The 16,029-nt window shown below is 35.5% G+C and overlaps 1 protein-coding gene across 2 annotated transcripts in view; it reads right to left on the reverse strand.

Moving 5' to 3' along the window:
- XRCC4 (X-ray repair cross complementing 4) overlaps window positions 1-16,029 on the reverse strand; it is a 342,504-nt gene that overhangs the window by 220,910 nt on the left and 105,565 nt on the right. For both annotated transcript variants that reach the window (XM_074328763.1, XM_019746359.2), the window contains exons 5-6: window positions 15,516-15,668; window positions 14,362-14,468 (exon numbers count right to left, since the gene is read on the reverse strand). In XM_074328763.1, coding sequence (XP_074184864.1) covers window positions 14,362-14,468; window positions 15,516-15,668 — 260 coding nt within the window. The remainder of the gene's footprint in view (window positions 1-14,361; window positions 14,469-15,515; window positions 15,669-16,029) is intronic.

Genomic DNA, 16,029 nt, shown 5'->3' on the forward strand with positions numbered 1-16,029 from the left:
TTTTCTGTGGATTTTTAACACATTTTGGAGGATAAATTTCAAATCAATTAACACAGTGAAAATGTTAAGAAGACTGAAATCATTTCAAGCATCTTCTCCAACCACGATGGTACGAAACTAGAAATCAATTACAAGAAGAATACTGAAAAACACACAAGCACATGGAGGCTAAGCAACATGCAACTAAACAATGAATGGGATAAGAAGATCGAGGAAGAAATTGAAAGCTACCTTGAGCCAAACGAAAATGAAAACACAATGACCCAAAATCTATGGCACACAGCAAAAGCATCCCTAAGAGGAAAATTTATAGCAATACAGGCCTACTTTAAGAATCAAGAAAAATCTCAAATAAACAATCTAACCTTATATCTAAAGGACCCAGAAAAAGAACAGCAAATAAAGCCCACAGGGAGTAAAAGCAAGAAAATAGAGTAGAAATAAACAAAATAGAGTTTAAAAAATCAATACATAAGATCAATGACACGAAGAGCTGGTTCTTTGAAAAGATAAACAAAATTGATAAACCTCTAACCAGATTCATCAAGAAAAAAGAAAGAGGACCCAAATAAATAAAATCAGAAATGAAAGAGAAGTGAAAACTGACACCACAGAAATACAAAGGATTATAAGAAAAAACTACAATTACATGCCAACAAACTGGACAATCTGGAAAAAATGGATGAAGTCTTAGAAACATACAATCTCCTAGGACTGAGTCAAGAAGAAACAGAAAATCTGAACAGACCAATAAGTACTAAAGAAATCAAACCAGAAATCAAAAAACTCCCAACAGACAAGTTCTGTACCAGATAGCTTCACAAGTAAATTTTACCAAACATTCAAAAAATAACTAACACCTATTCTTCTCTAACTAGTCCAAAAAATTCAAGGAGGGGAGGCTCCCAAGTTCATTCCACAAGACCAACATTATCCTGATACCAAAATCAAAGACTTTACAGAAAAAGAAAATTATAGGCCAATATACCTGAAGAATATAAATGCAAAAATCCTGAAAAAAAGTATTAACAAGCCAAATTCAGCAATCCATTAAAAAGATCATATACCATGATCAAGTGGGATTTATTCCTGGGATGCAAGGTTGATTTGATATCTGCAATTAACATGATACACCACAGAAACAAAATGAAGGGTAAAAATCATATGATCATATCAATAGAAGCAAAAAAGCATTTGAGAAAACCCAGCATCCAGTTATGATAAAAACTCTGAGCAAAGTGGGAACAGAGGGAACATACCTCAACATAATAAAGGCCATATATGACAAACCCTAATATCATACTCAAGGAGGACAAGCTAAAAGCATTTTCCTTAACATGAGGAGCAAGACAAGGATGCCCTCTTTTACCACTTTTATTCAGCACAGCATTAAAAGTCCTAACCATAACAATTACATAAGAAAAGGAAATAAAAGACATCCAAATTGGAAATGAAGTAAAACTGTAATCATTTTCAGATGGCATGATACTAATATATAGAGAGAACCCTAAAGATTCTACCAAAAAAACTGTTAGAGCTGATTAATGAATTCAGTAAAGTAGCATGACGTAAAATTAATATTCAGAAATCAGTTGCCTTTTCATACACCAAAAAGAAACTATCAGAAAGAGAAATTAAGAAAACAATCCCATTTTACAATTGCAAAAAACAAAAAACAAAAACAAACAAACAAACAAAAAAAACATAAAAAACCTAGGGATAAATTTAACTAAGGGGTTAAAAGACCATTATTTGGAAAATTACAAGATACTGAAGAAGATACAAATAAGTGGAAGCATATACCATGCTCATGGATAGGAAGAATTAACATCATTAAAATGTCCATACTACCCAAAGCCACCTACAGATTCAATGCAATCCCAATCAAAATACCAATAGCATTTTTCACAGAATTAGAACAAGTCTTAAAATTTATATGGAACCACAAAAGACCCCAAATAGCCACGGCAATCTTGAGAAAAAAGAACAAAATTGGAGGTGTCACACTACCTGATATGAAACAAGACTATAGTGATCAAAACAGTATGGTACCGGCATAAAAACAAACACACACATCAATGGAAAAGAACAGAGAGTCCAGAAATAAACCCACCCCATATGCTCAATTAATCTATGACAAAGGAGGCAAGAATATACAATGGGGTAAAAACAGTCTATTTAATGAATGGTGTTGGGGAAACTAGACAGATACATGTATAAAAAATAAAAAGAAAGAAAGAAAGAAACGAAAGCAGACCACTTTCTTACACCACATAGAAGACTAAACTGAAAATGGATAAAAGACTTAAGTATAAGACCTGAAACCATAAAACTCCTAGAAGAAAACAAACAGTAAATTCTTTGATATTGCCCTAAAGAATATTTTTTGGGATATATCTCCTCGGGCAAGGGAAACAAAAGAAAAACAGATAAATGTTACTACATCAAATGAAAAGTCTTTGCATAGCAAAGGAAACCATCAACAAAATTAAAAGACAGCCTACCAAATGGAAGAAGATATTCACCAATGACACATCCAATAAGGGGTTAATATCCAACATTTACAAAGATTCATAAAATTTACACACAAGAAACAAACAATCCTATTTAGAAAATGGGCAGAGGACCTAAATAGACATTTCTCCAAAGAGGACACATACAGTTGGCCAACAGACATATAAAAAGATGTTCAACATCACTAATCGTCAGGGAATGCAAATTAAAACCACAATGAGGTATCACCTCACTCCTGTCAGAATGGCTATCATCAGTAAATCAACAAACAACAAGTGCTGGTGAGGATATGGAGAAAAGGGAGCCTTCGTTCACTGTTGGTGGGATTGTAAATTGGCGCAGGTACTACAGAAACCAGTATAGAGGTTACTCAAAAAATTAAAAATAGAACTATCATATGACCTGGCAATCCCACTTTTGGGTACTTATCCAAAGAAATCCAAAGCACTAATTCAAAAAGACATATATGCACCCCGATTATCACTGCAGCATTGCTTACAATAGTCAAGATACAGAAGCAACAGTGCCCATAAATAGACCAATGCAGTACATATATACAGTGGAATATTACTCGGCCATAAAAAAGAACGGAATCTTACCATTTGTGACAACATAGAGGGTATTATGCTAAGTGAAATAAGTCAGACAGAGAAGGACAAATACCATATGATTTCACTTATATGTGGAATCTAAAAAAAAATAATAATAATAAATGAATAAAACAGAAACAAACTCATAAATAAGAGAACAAATTGATGGTTTCCAGTGGGGACAGGTTTGGAAGGCTGGGTGGAAAAGTTAAAAGGATTAAGAAGTACAAGTTAGCAGTTATAATATAGTCACAGGGATGTAAAGTACACCATAGGGAATATAGTCAATAATATTATAGTAACTCTGTATAGTGCCAGGTAGGTACTAGAGTTATTGGGGGATCACTTTGGAAATTTCATGAATGTCTAACCACTATGTTGTACACCTGAAACTAATATTAAAAAAATATTGAATGTCAACTGTAATTGAAAAAATAAGAAACACTGACAAGAGAAACAATGAGAAACTATTTTAGGACATGCTTTAAGCTCAAAATGAAGGCACGATTTCTGACTTCATGTAAAGATTGTAAGCAGTTCATGATTTGTAATTGAAAAGGAAAGAAAAAAAGATGGTGATTTCTTTCCTTGGTGAATCCAAAAATCCCTCTTTAAAAAAAATGCTCTAAACTATGCTAAGTGAAATAAGTCAGAGAGAAAAAGTTGAGAACCATATGACTTCACTCATATGTGGGATATAAAACTGAAGGCAACAAAGGAACAAGACAAATAAACAAAAGCTCATAGATACAGAAAACAGTTTAGTAGTTACCAGAAGGGAAGGGGAAAGATGGTGGTAGAAGAGGGTAAAGGGTGTTAAATATATGGTGATGGAAGGACAACTGACTCTAGGTGGTGAATATATAATGTAATATATAGAAGATGTATTATAGGATTGCACACTTGAAACCTATGTAGTTTTGTTGACCATTGTCACCTCAATAAGTTTTAATTAAAAAAATGTTCTAAAAGTGTTTAATTACTTTACCTGTTAAGAACAGTATTCCACGTGTCCACCTCCAGATGTGAAATTATAATATGATCCCTGTTCTGTGTAATGCTTACAGACAATATAAACCCAAGTGCTAAGTGTAAGGTTGGCTTTAAATTTAAGATTCAAAGACACAGTATTTTAGGTTTCAGAAATGTAACTTCTCTATATAACCAAATATTGTTTCTCTTGGAATAATAAAAAGGATAATAATTTTAATGTGGAAAACTGTGAACAAAATACAATTGAATAGAACAATAGTATTTTTAGTAGGAGAGCAAGACACTGCAGAGGTTAGGTGAATTTGGGCCATGACCCACGAGTATTCAACTGCCTAAGTACCCAGGGGTCCTCATTACAAATGAGTTGCTCCTGTAAAGCTGGCACTAAGGGGAGGGAATTTCAGGACTCTGGGAAACATCGGAATTCCACAGAGTACGGCATAGGAAAAAGCAACTGGAAACAAAAGAGAACCGTAACATAAGATTTATCCTGAGCCGTTTACTGGGGAAATGGGCCTGCAGAGAAGAATTTGGTTTACCCAAATAAATAAGGCTTGGATTTTTAACATACACATATGGGAGTATTAACTATCCAGAAACCCAGCAAAGGCGGCAGATAGATCATAGAAACCGATGTTTCCTGGCAGTGTGAGCTCTGTAACTTGAGCAGTGATGTCCACACTAGGTGCCAGATTGGAATGCATGACCCCCAACACTGTCCTTCATAGAAGCCAGTCAGTACACAGCCTGCACCCCAGTGCTGCCTCCAGTGAGGAAAGCAGGGATTCTGGGCACCCAGCAAAGAGAAAGAAATGACCATCCTTTATCTTTTCTTTTTTTGTTCAGCTTGGCTGGGCATATAATGTGGCATCTATCAGGACAAAAATCACAGCCGATGCCTGCGTTTCAGACTAAGAGCGAGTGTCCTAACCTATTGTCCCAGCTTTCCACTCCCTATCACTGACATTCACTGCACAGCTCGACTCACTGTGTTCTTTTCTTTGTCTGTTGCCACAGGTCTCCTGAAGCTGCTCTTAATAAAGTCAGCAACAAATGTTTCTACTTGCTAAAACCAGGGATTTCACCCAGGAAACCTAATGAAAGGAGCAGCTCCGCTGTACGCCAGCCACTGAGCAAGGCATGGATTTTTCAGGCCTTTTCGGCCTCATAACATCGGGTATTGCTCCCACCTTCTAAGGAATCTTCTGGACTTCAGTGCTACTGCTCTCAGGCTTCTTCAAACTCGGTTTCAGGTTCCTTCATTGACTCTTCTTTCTGCTCTACCCCTTAGGTATTAACCTTCCCCTGAGGGGAGGTTCTTAGCCCTCTTCTTCATCACCCTCAAGCCCTCATCTGCTCCCATGTCCTCAGCCATCCCCTCTACGCAGATGGATTTCCAGATCTAATTCTCATATCTAATTTACTTCTGGACATCTCCACCTGATTATCAAACTGATCACATCCTAAAGGATTCCCTGCAAAAGCATGTTCCCTTCTAGCAGTCCTTATCTCGGTTAATGGTGTCTCTATGGCATCCTCCCTCCCACTCATCTTCCATGGAGGACCATTTAGCAGATCCTCTTGATTCTTCCTCATCGGAAATGTGGTTTCTGCTTCCATTCTTCCATGCCTCTACTTCAACTCAGGTGCTTACAGTCTCTCATCTGAATTTGCCCCACAGCTTCCTACCTCCCTGCATTCAGCCTCTAGCTGTTCCAGTTCATCCAACCACCGGCATTATCTTTCCGCAACACATTTGATTGTGTCATTCCCTACCTCAAAGTGGATCCTAGCTTAGCAGAGTAAGACACGATCTTCCAAACCTACTGTATTAGCCTCATCCCCCAACAATTACCCAAACCCACCACATTATTTCTTATTTCCAGGCATGTGTGTATGTGTATGTTGATTCTGCTGCTAAAACAGCTTCTTTTGTCCTATCATACCATCTAGAAAATTCCTATTCTTCTTTTAGGAGCCAGCTCAATCACCCCTGGCAGGCAATCAGTGTTCATTGAATGAATGAATGAATGTAGACTTGCTCCACTCTCTCATGCAAAATGAGACTCTCCCTACATAGTATCTAGAGACACTCTGTTCATATTTCTATCCCATTTGTCAGCATTTGTATTGTAGCTGTTCATTGTATCAGATCAGGCCAGGAACAGCCATATGTGGCTCATGCTCTACTCTTCCTCATCCTCTCCCATGGCAGACATCATTCCCAGCCCTCTTGCCCACTGAGCCCAGATACAGGCTCAGAATCCTTCTCAACACAGCACTTCAGACAGCCACTTTCAGCAGGCTACGTACAGCTTGCATGCAATTTGAGGTTTGTTTGACATCTGCTGAAGTAAACTCTTGAGTTTTTTCAACAATGAGTTCAGTGCACTCCCTAGTATAACCACTCAATTGTCAAAATGAATGACAAATGGGTTTTTCTTTTTAAAACTTTTGGAGTGTTTCATAATACTAAATAAAATATTGGTAAAAAAACAAACAAACAAAAAACAACACCACAGAGCCAGAGGTTAACAACTGGCTTTGAGATAGAACAAATTAAATAGCATTTATCTAGTGTTTTCTGTCACCCATTAATTATATCAACTAACATTTTTCCGAAATCCATTCTCAGACCAGTCATCTGATCACAACAACAGTAAAAATACCATTTTTAAACTATTCTCAGAATTCCTGCAAGTCCCTGCATGTTCTGAAGTTTGACATCATTCTCATGGGTACATAAGACACTTTGAGAATATAGCCTTGATTATAGAATCCGCTCCCCACATTTAGTACATGTTCTCTTAAAACAGGGACATACAGAGACTGTCCTAGAAAAACATTTGTTTTCTTTAGATATTTCCTCTTTTATATACAAGTTGAAATAATCTAAAGCAAGATTTCTTACATGAATCCCATGGAATAACATCAATTGAAAAAGTTCCTAAGGTCTTATCATTTTGAGCAAGATTTCACAGTACATTCCAACCTTTATCACTATGCACTTTACCATTTTAATGACTCTGAGAAGTTACACAGGAAAGGAAAAATATCTGTTTAAATTAAATAAATGACCACACAACTTTTCCCATATATGTATTACCGGTTAAAACAGCACGTAGATGCCTACATATGTCAAGTCACCATACTCTGTCAAATCCTACTCAAAGGCTTGGAGCAAGACGGTACAAAGGTAGCCAAGCAGTAGGCTAATCTCAGGTTAGTACATCTAAAGTTCCCTGGTGGTCTAGTGGTTAGGATTCGGTGCTCTCTCAGGTTAGTACATCTATTGGTCTAACCGACTTACCCATAGCTGCCGAGGTCATTACTTCCACCAAAACTATTACCCGATGAGGGTAGTATCACGCCCCACTGCTAACTGAGTGAGCTCTCTTTGGTCCAGGCATACCAGTTGCCAGTCCTCACGGCCTCTCAGGTCCTGACATAATTTCCATACTGACCGAGCTCAGGGAATAAGGAGTAGGGGGACAGCAATGGGGCAGCCCTAGGTAAGAACTCCATAGATTTCCAGTTCTTACCTGAATTTCAGCAATGTTTCAAGCATAAACAATTCTATTGTTGTTCACCTTTTGTCAATTTCCAGCGTGTTGAAATGTGTGTTTATGTCAATTATAGATTTATAGTTACTTTGGGGAAGAAGATTTTCCAGCCTTCTCATTCATCCATAGCCAGAGACAAATATTCTTAACAGAATTTCTTTTAGTCTCTCCAATAACACAGAAAAGATGTTGAATAATTGCTTAAGAGATCATATCAGTTATAGTTTAATGGTGAGGTACAGATAAATTATCATAGATTTGCTAACTATTGGTACATTTGAGAGTTCTCAGGTAAATAAGTATTAAGTTAAAATCTGAAGCAATTAATATACAAAGGGAATGAGATGAGTCAGATTAAGAAAGACAAATACTATATATTATGTGGATAATACATGTGGAATCAAAAAAAGCCAAATTTATAAAAACAAAGAGTACAATGGTGGGTACCAGAGGTTGGAGGAGAGTGGTGGAATGGGGGAGATGCAACTAGAAGATAAATAGTCCTGGATATCTAATGTATGGTATAGTGATTATAGTCAACAATACTATATTATAAACTTCAAAGTTGCTAAGAGATTATAAATTAATTATTCTCATCACAAAAAATAAATGATAAATATGTGACATGATATAGATGTTAGCTAACTCTATAGTGCAAATCACACTGCAATATATAAATATATTATATCAACACGTTGTATACCTTAAACTTCTACAATGTTATATGTCAATTATATCTCAATAAAAGCATACAGAGGGATGCCCTCAACAGAAATATGTACATTCTGGAATTTTCTCCACAAGCTATATATCATGAGGTCTTATTGGTTCAATATGATGATGTTGAATATCTTTCTGGAGAATTTATAAACAAATAGGATCTTTCTTCTCTGGAGAAAAAATACTCTCATCATTCTATTGCATCAATGGCAATTTCCTCAGGGTTATGAATTTTGCAAGGATTTTACAATATCTCAAAAGAGATGTGCAAATGTGGTTAATTTTTTGTTATAGAAGGTAAATACTTTCTCATTCTTTTCTCCTGAGTGACCAACAGTAATATATTTAACCGTTCTAGGCCTCTGTTCCCTCGTCTGAAAAATAATGGATCTGAACTAGATGAAAGCTCTAGAACTGCATGAGATCTAGATTTCTTAAGTATATAATGCCATTCCTCAGCAACACTGGTTATGGAGAAGAAAAGCCCACAACTGCTAGTAAATACATTCAAATTGCTTTTCTAGTTTTGCAATAGGTTTTATCAAATCAAGCTCTTTATTTAGAATTTATAAATAAATGTGTCTATGATAAAAGCTGGATAAGATGAAGGGCAGAATCTATGATTGTAAAGCTGAACTTCTGAGTAATCTCTTTGGCAGTACATGTTGTTATCCCCTCTGTGAGGAGACATTCACTGTTCGAAGCAACAAGCTCTTTGATACATAGAAATTTTGGATTCTGTTCTATTTTTAAAAGCTACTATATCAGTATTCATCAACTGTTTGACATAGCCATTCATTTATTTTCAAAAAGGCTATTCTGTAATCACACTTCCTTTCAGGAAGCCTACCAACTAAGTAGAAGCCTAAATTATTGATAGCAGTTATACAGAAACCTTCCTGTTAGTTAATAAGCAAGACTAATTAAACTAATATGCTAAATTTTGGACTAATAATTATGCAGAAAAGTGGCAAGAAAGCTTATTTGATTTGTTTTTAGTGGTTGTGCACCTTTAATATGAAGTTAACAAGGGTAAAACATTCTACAGTAAGTATTTTTCTTATTTGTACTTTTAGGAAGGCTGATTTCATTGGTCTCTAATTGCGAGAAATATTGTCAATTTCTACTAATAGAAATAATTATAATTCAAAAAATATTGTTTATTTAAGTAATTAAAAGTAATTATGAGGCATTAAAATAATTCCTCTTGTGATGGGTAATTAGCAGTCAATTAGGTATTCAAAATGCTTCACAAGAAAGATCCTATTTCTATCACATAAACCCAATTTTTCCACTAAATATTCACATGCATTTTGAACTATGTTAAGACTAAGAAATGTTTTGCAATAATGGCTAAAATTCTTGGAATATTCATATAAATTTAAAAATTATTTTCATATACTCTCACATACTGTTAGTACAATTTCAATATGGTTATGAAACAATACAAAAAATGCATAACCATAATGGTTTTTTTTAGGTTATCTCAGATATTACTGGGGCAAATGTCAGGTACTTCTGGATATATGCATAAAACTAAACAGACCTTTTTCTTGAATGAATTATGTAGAATTACTAAATGATCTTGGTCTCACTAGAACCTATTTTGTCATGCAGGAATGCGGTAATCATGTGAACAACTCAAAAAGAAATTTGGTGAATTTAATAATTAATGATGGAAATACATTTACATGATAAAAATTACTACTAACGTACACATTTAGCCACTTAAAGAAATGGTTGTCTGAAAGATAAATGTATTCAATCCCAGGGATTTCCTTTCCTCTTGTTTTTAGAGTAGGGAAAGCACACATGAGCCTTCAATATCTAAAATAAATTCGCATATTTACTTGTACTCTGAGATAAGTATTTATTGTCAAGATGGCAGAATAAGTTCAGAAAAAAACTCACTGCTCAGCCTCAAACACATAGTAATAACATGTAAAATACCAAAAGACAAACTGTGATTAAAAAAAAAAAATTGAGAATATATTTTGTCTCTGTAAAAGAATGAATTATGGAAAATGGTTAATTATAAGGAGGTTCACTTTGTTGTTTACCATATACATTTTCCCTCACATCTATGGAATCTAGTTCTGAATTCAATAGCAAGCATTTTAGAGCTTAAGTTCTTTTTCTTTTCTTTTTCTTTTTTTTGTTTTAGCAAACTTCAGCTTTATATATATTTATTACCAAAGCAGAAGGAAAATGACAGTTAAAACTTACAATAAAATGCTCTTAATTCTTGACATCAAAAACTTGCCCAAAGCAAATTAAATGCAAAAAAAAAAAAAAAAAAAAGGAATGAGAGACTGATGCATCAAATATGTAGTGAACCAGATATATGAGTTAAAGAAAATATGCTGTGTAAAATATAGAAAAAATATGCAAGGAACTAAATATTTTGAAGTGAAGAGAAATTCTGCCAAATTTAAAATAGTACAATTATAGCTTAAAGATCTGCTTAAAAAAGAATGAATATATAAAGGATCCCATTCTCATATACCCAAATTGAACCATACATTTTCCCTTCAACAATAATTTTCATTTACTTCAAAGTTTGGTGAGATACTGTGAATAAGGAACAAAATCAAAGGCCATTGTATTTAATAAAAATTCTAAATGTTTAAATTGGAAAGAGTACAGATTCTGTTTCTTTGTGCACTTTCCATTATATTTTATTATTAAAGAGTGATTTTATTTTAAATGGGTCACTAATGTAAAATAAGCATAGCCTCCAAATGAAGAGAAATTTAACTCTGATGTACAAAAGAAAGGGTGTGTGATTGTGTGATACAATTCAAATCTAATTAGAATCAGATTGATCAAACTAATTTAATCAACATCAGTAAGTTTCCATGACTGCAATTAGATACCTTCCTGTGTGTCTTTGTCCATTTATTCTACCTTCTTTCCTATCATTATGGAAAGTGCCCATGCTCCTAGCTAAATGAATCCTGCCACTGGTCCATTTGATCTCATCTTCTCTTATCTACTTAGAGGCAGAATTACTGGAATCCTTACCTGTCTACAGCCTAGATATTTTTTCCCTTCTTTCCTTATTTACTCCCAACAGTATGCAAACTTGATATTATTTATTTCAGGAAACAAAAAGTACCTCTAGATTCCACTTCCCCTCCAGCCTGCTACCCCAGGTCTTTCCTTTTCCTCACAGTAAAACTTGTTAAAAAGTGTGGCTTAGGGGGCAGCTGGATGGCTCAGTCAATTAGAGCGCAAGCTCTCAACAACAAGGTTGCCAGTTCAATTCCCACATGGGATGGTGGGCTGCGCCCCCTGCAACTAAAGACTGAAAATGGCGACTGGATTTGGAGCTGAGCTGTGCTCTCCACAACTAGATTGAAGGACAATGACTTGGAGCTGATGGGCCCTGGAGAAATACACTGTACCCCAATATTCCCCAATAAAATTTTTTTTTAAAAAATTGAAAAAAAAAGTGTGGCTTAGATTTCTCTCTCTCTCCAATCTCTCCTCTCGTTCCTTTTAAATCTCCTTTTCTCTTCTATTCCCTCCAATTGCATTGAATATGTGTGATAAGATTCCCAGTGACATTTGAGTTGTTAAATCCCTTAGTCCTCAAACCTCATCTCCCTTGCCTAATTTGTAGCATTCAGCTCAGCTGATCGCTGCCTTATCCTTGAAATACTTTCTTGACTTGGCCTCCAGGATACCCCACTTCCAGTATTTGCTGGCTACTCCTGGCTGCTCCTTCTCAGCATTCTTTGCTGGTATCCTCATCTTCCTCACCTCTACACATTCAAGTGCAGTGAGGCACAGTCCTTGGATCACTGCTCTTTTCTCTCTTCTCTAACACCACTGATATCTCAGCCAGTCTTAAATGCCATCTTTACTTATACGTATCTTCAAAAGGTAGTCCTCCCCTAAACTCCAAATTTGTATATTCAACCCCCTATTCAATATCTCAGAATTAATGTTTCTAAAACAGAGTTCTTAATCTTTCTCTTGCAGTCTCCCCCATCGAGGTAAGTCAACTATGTGCCTTCAGTATTTCAGTCCAACAAACTTAACCATCATTGCTGTCTATATTTCTTTCATGACCCATACCCACTTCATCAGCAAATCCTGCTGCCTCTAAACATATCTGGAATCTGCCCATTATCACCTGCTGCTATCACTCTGGTCTAAGCCACTCATCATTTATTATTGAACTATCTTTCCATTTGCTGTATCTTCTCCTGTGCTTATCATCCTATAGTCTATTCTCAGCATAACAGCCAGATCAATCCTATTAAAACTGAAAACCCTATTCATAAATATATAAGTAACCCTATGTTCACTGCAGCTTTAGTCACAATAGCCAAGATGTGGAAACAACCTAAGCTGTTTCCTTCTACAGATGATTGGATAAAGATGTGGTGCATGTATACAATGGAATACTACTCGGCAATAATATATGATGAAATACTGCCATTTATGACAACATAGATGGATCCTGAGAATGTCATGCTAAGTGAAATAAGTCAGACGGAAAAGGATAAGAACCATATGGTTTCACTCACATGTGGGATATGAAACAGAAAGCAACAAATGAACAAACAAAACTCATAGACACAGACAACAGTACAGTGGTTATGAGGGGAAGTGAAAGTGAGGTGGGGAAGAGGATGAAGAGGGAGAGGAGGTCAAATATATGGTGACAGAGGGAGACTAGACTTTGGGTGGTGACTACACAATGCAATCAATATACCGATGATGTACTGTAGTATTGTATACCGGAAACTTATACAATGTTATTAGCCAATGGTACCCCAATATATTTAATTAAATTAAAAATAAACAAGTCAGATCATGTCACTTGACTTTTTAAAACCCTATAAAAGTTTCCAACATAATCAAAGTAAGAGTTTAAGTGATTACTATAAAACCCTATACATCATCTGGCCTGTCACTCATCCCATCTCCCAATTCTCCCTATCTTTCCCCTTATCCATACTGCCCTCCATAGTATTGCTGGAACACGTCAGGAGGCAAGCTCTCCCCAACAGGGCGTTTGTAGGTAACGCTTTTTCGGCATGGCATGCTCTCCCCACAGACAGACTTACCACCTTTTCACTGAGGCCTTTTCTGGTGCCCTGGCTCAAATTACAACCCTCGTCCTATTCCCACCCTGACATTTCCTATCATCTCTCCCTGGTTTGTTTTTCTCTTTAGCACTTAACATATTTTACATTAAATGTCTTCATCTTGTTATTGTCTGACTAGAATTTAAACTCCATGAAAGCAGAATTTTTTGTGCTTTCCTCTCTATTGTGCAGAAAAGTTTCTGGTACATAACAGACACTCAAAAATACAACTGATAAATAAAGGAATCAAACATTAATTCTGAGAATACTGGGCTTATACCTATCTAATACTGAGTTCAGGAGCTTCTGTCTCTAGGAGATCTATAAAACTCTAGAAAAAATAATCCATGGGTTTAAAAACCTGCTGGGTACTTGATCTGAGGTACCGAGCACGGTTCAGGTACTTGAAACTGTGATTTCTCCTTCTTTTCTCCTCTATGCCATCTCACCCGATCACAACCCCTGTTCTGAGACAAGGCCTCCAGCTCAGGGTAATCTAAAGCACCCTGTTCCATTACCACCTATAGCTCTAGCTAGCTATGAGCTCAAATGCTAAAGGCAGCCAGCTTTGAGCTGGAGAGATTTAGCATGAAGGTATATCCTGCTTATTGCTGATGCAGCCTTCTTTAACAAGCAACAGTATACCTTGGTTTGTGTGTACCTGTGCTGGCTCGCTCGTTTTATTGTTGCTAATGAATTGCTGCATTTTACAATAAATGTTCATTTTTTTAACATTAAATGTTTGAGGTTTTACACTAAAAACTCTTAAAAATTTTTTGTGGAAAATTTTTTTTCATAAGATTTTTCCATTATGGGATATCATCATTAGAGTAATAAGCCCAAGTGAGATATTCAAAACAGGAAATAAATGTATTTTACCTGGAGCTGACTCAGAAGGATCCGGCAGGTTTTCACCTTCCTCATCAGTACTTGCATCGTAGACTGCGTCTCTGGCAGCAGTCATTTCAGAACATGTCGCAGTTTCTCTAGAAACAGAGAAAGGTAGAATTATAAATTATCGACTCACCCCTGGCTAGGTATCAAATTGACCAGTAAGTAATTATAGAAAACATCCCTGGAAAAACATAATTAAACAAACATATATTGAAATATATATGATTAAGATGAAAGCACTTCAAAGACTGTTTAACTCTCTTAAGAACAAGTTTCCCTTTCACCTAATCTAAATGTGCTTGAGTGTTCACTATAATTAATTCTTCAATCAGTTTCTTATCACTTATTATTCATCTATCAAAATACTATTTTTCCAAATTACCTTCAGTGGGTCACAGTGTTCAGTATTTTACTGATCTCAAAGCAGTTCTGCATTCATTTCATTTGACCTGTCCCGAAAATTCTGAGACAAGTGTCTTTATTTTTATTATGAAGACACGCAAGTAAGGCACAGAGAGTTTGAAGGACTTTCCCAAAGTCACGTAGTAATAGATATCAATGGCAGATCAGCATTTGAACTAGGACCCTCTGACACCAAATGATATATTCTTTATATTAATATTATGCCATTAGTAAGCCTATGTTTTTTCTCAGATTCAGGGCAATAGACCCTAACCTGTATCTGCAAATGCCAAAAATAGTTATAATTGTCCAATCCATACTAGCAATTAGCTACCTACGATTCTCCCTTAAAAATCAAGTACACACCCACTCTCAGAAATACTTGCTTCTAAAATTAACCATTACTTAGACACCAAAATTACAAATGTGTGTTCAACGCTGTAGTTTTGCAGATAAAACGTTTTTCACTGACACATTTTTTAGCGATGTCTAAAAATTAAACAAATAACATTTAAATGAGCCTCATACCAGTTTCATGATTTAAGTATAGGCATGACAGTTGGGCAGACATAGAGAGATCATGTTGAGAATTCTCCAGTCCACTGCATCCAACCCAGACCATCAAATGATCTCACACTACTAAAATGTTGGCACCTAACTTTCATTAAGTGTGGGATGGGAAGAAATTCCACTTAAATTTATGTGTCTGCCATCTCAAAACAGAAAAGCCAAAATACCTTTTATGTTCGATGTTCTTTTCTAGTTCTTGAAATTCACTTAACAATTTTTGTAAGCTTCTGATTTTTGCTTTCTTCTCATTCAGCACCAGAATAAACCGTTTGTAAAGATTAGTCTCCACATCTTCCTTAGCACTCACACAGTTTTCAAACCTAAAATGTAAATAAACAAATAAATAAACGATGCAGTTTTTCTCAGCATTAATATTATTCAATACAATACTGAAGATGATTTCAAGAAAGCATTCCAAGGAAAATACAATTAAAAATCATTTTGTTACACGCTTTCATTGATTTAAAGTTTTATTTAGATAAACATGTACAGAATTTATTGTTTATTAATATTAGCAATTTATGTACTGAGATAAAGATTAAAATTGCAAACTGATACCAAAAAAAATACTGTTAAAACATCTAAATGCCTAATGTAATAGTTTATTCACATCTGGTTTATATCCAAAAGAATATTTTACAGGAGAAATTTCAAACAAAGCTAACTAAAGCCTATGTTTCC

The sequence above is a fragment of the Rhinolophus sinicus genome, linkage group LG03 (genome assembly GCF_036562045.2).
Source record: "Rhinolophus sinicus isolate RSC01 linkage group LG03, ASM3656204v1, whole genome shotgun sequence".
NCBI classification, from domain to species: Eukaryota; Metazoa; Chordata; class Mammalia; order Chiroptera; family Rhinolophidae; genus Rhinolophus; species Rhinolophus sinicus.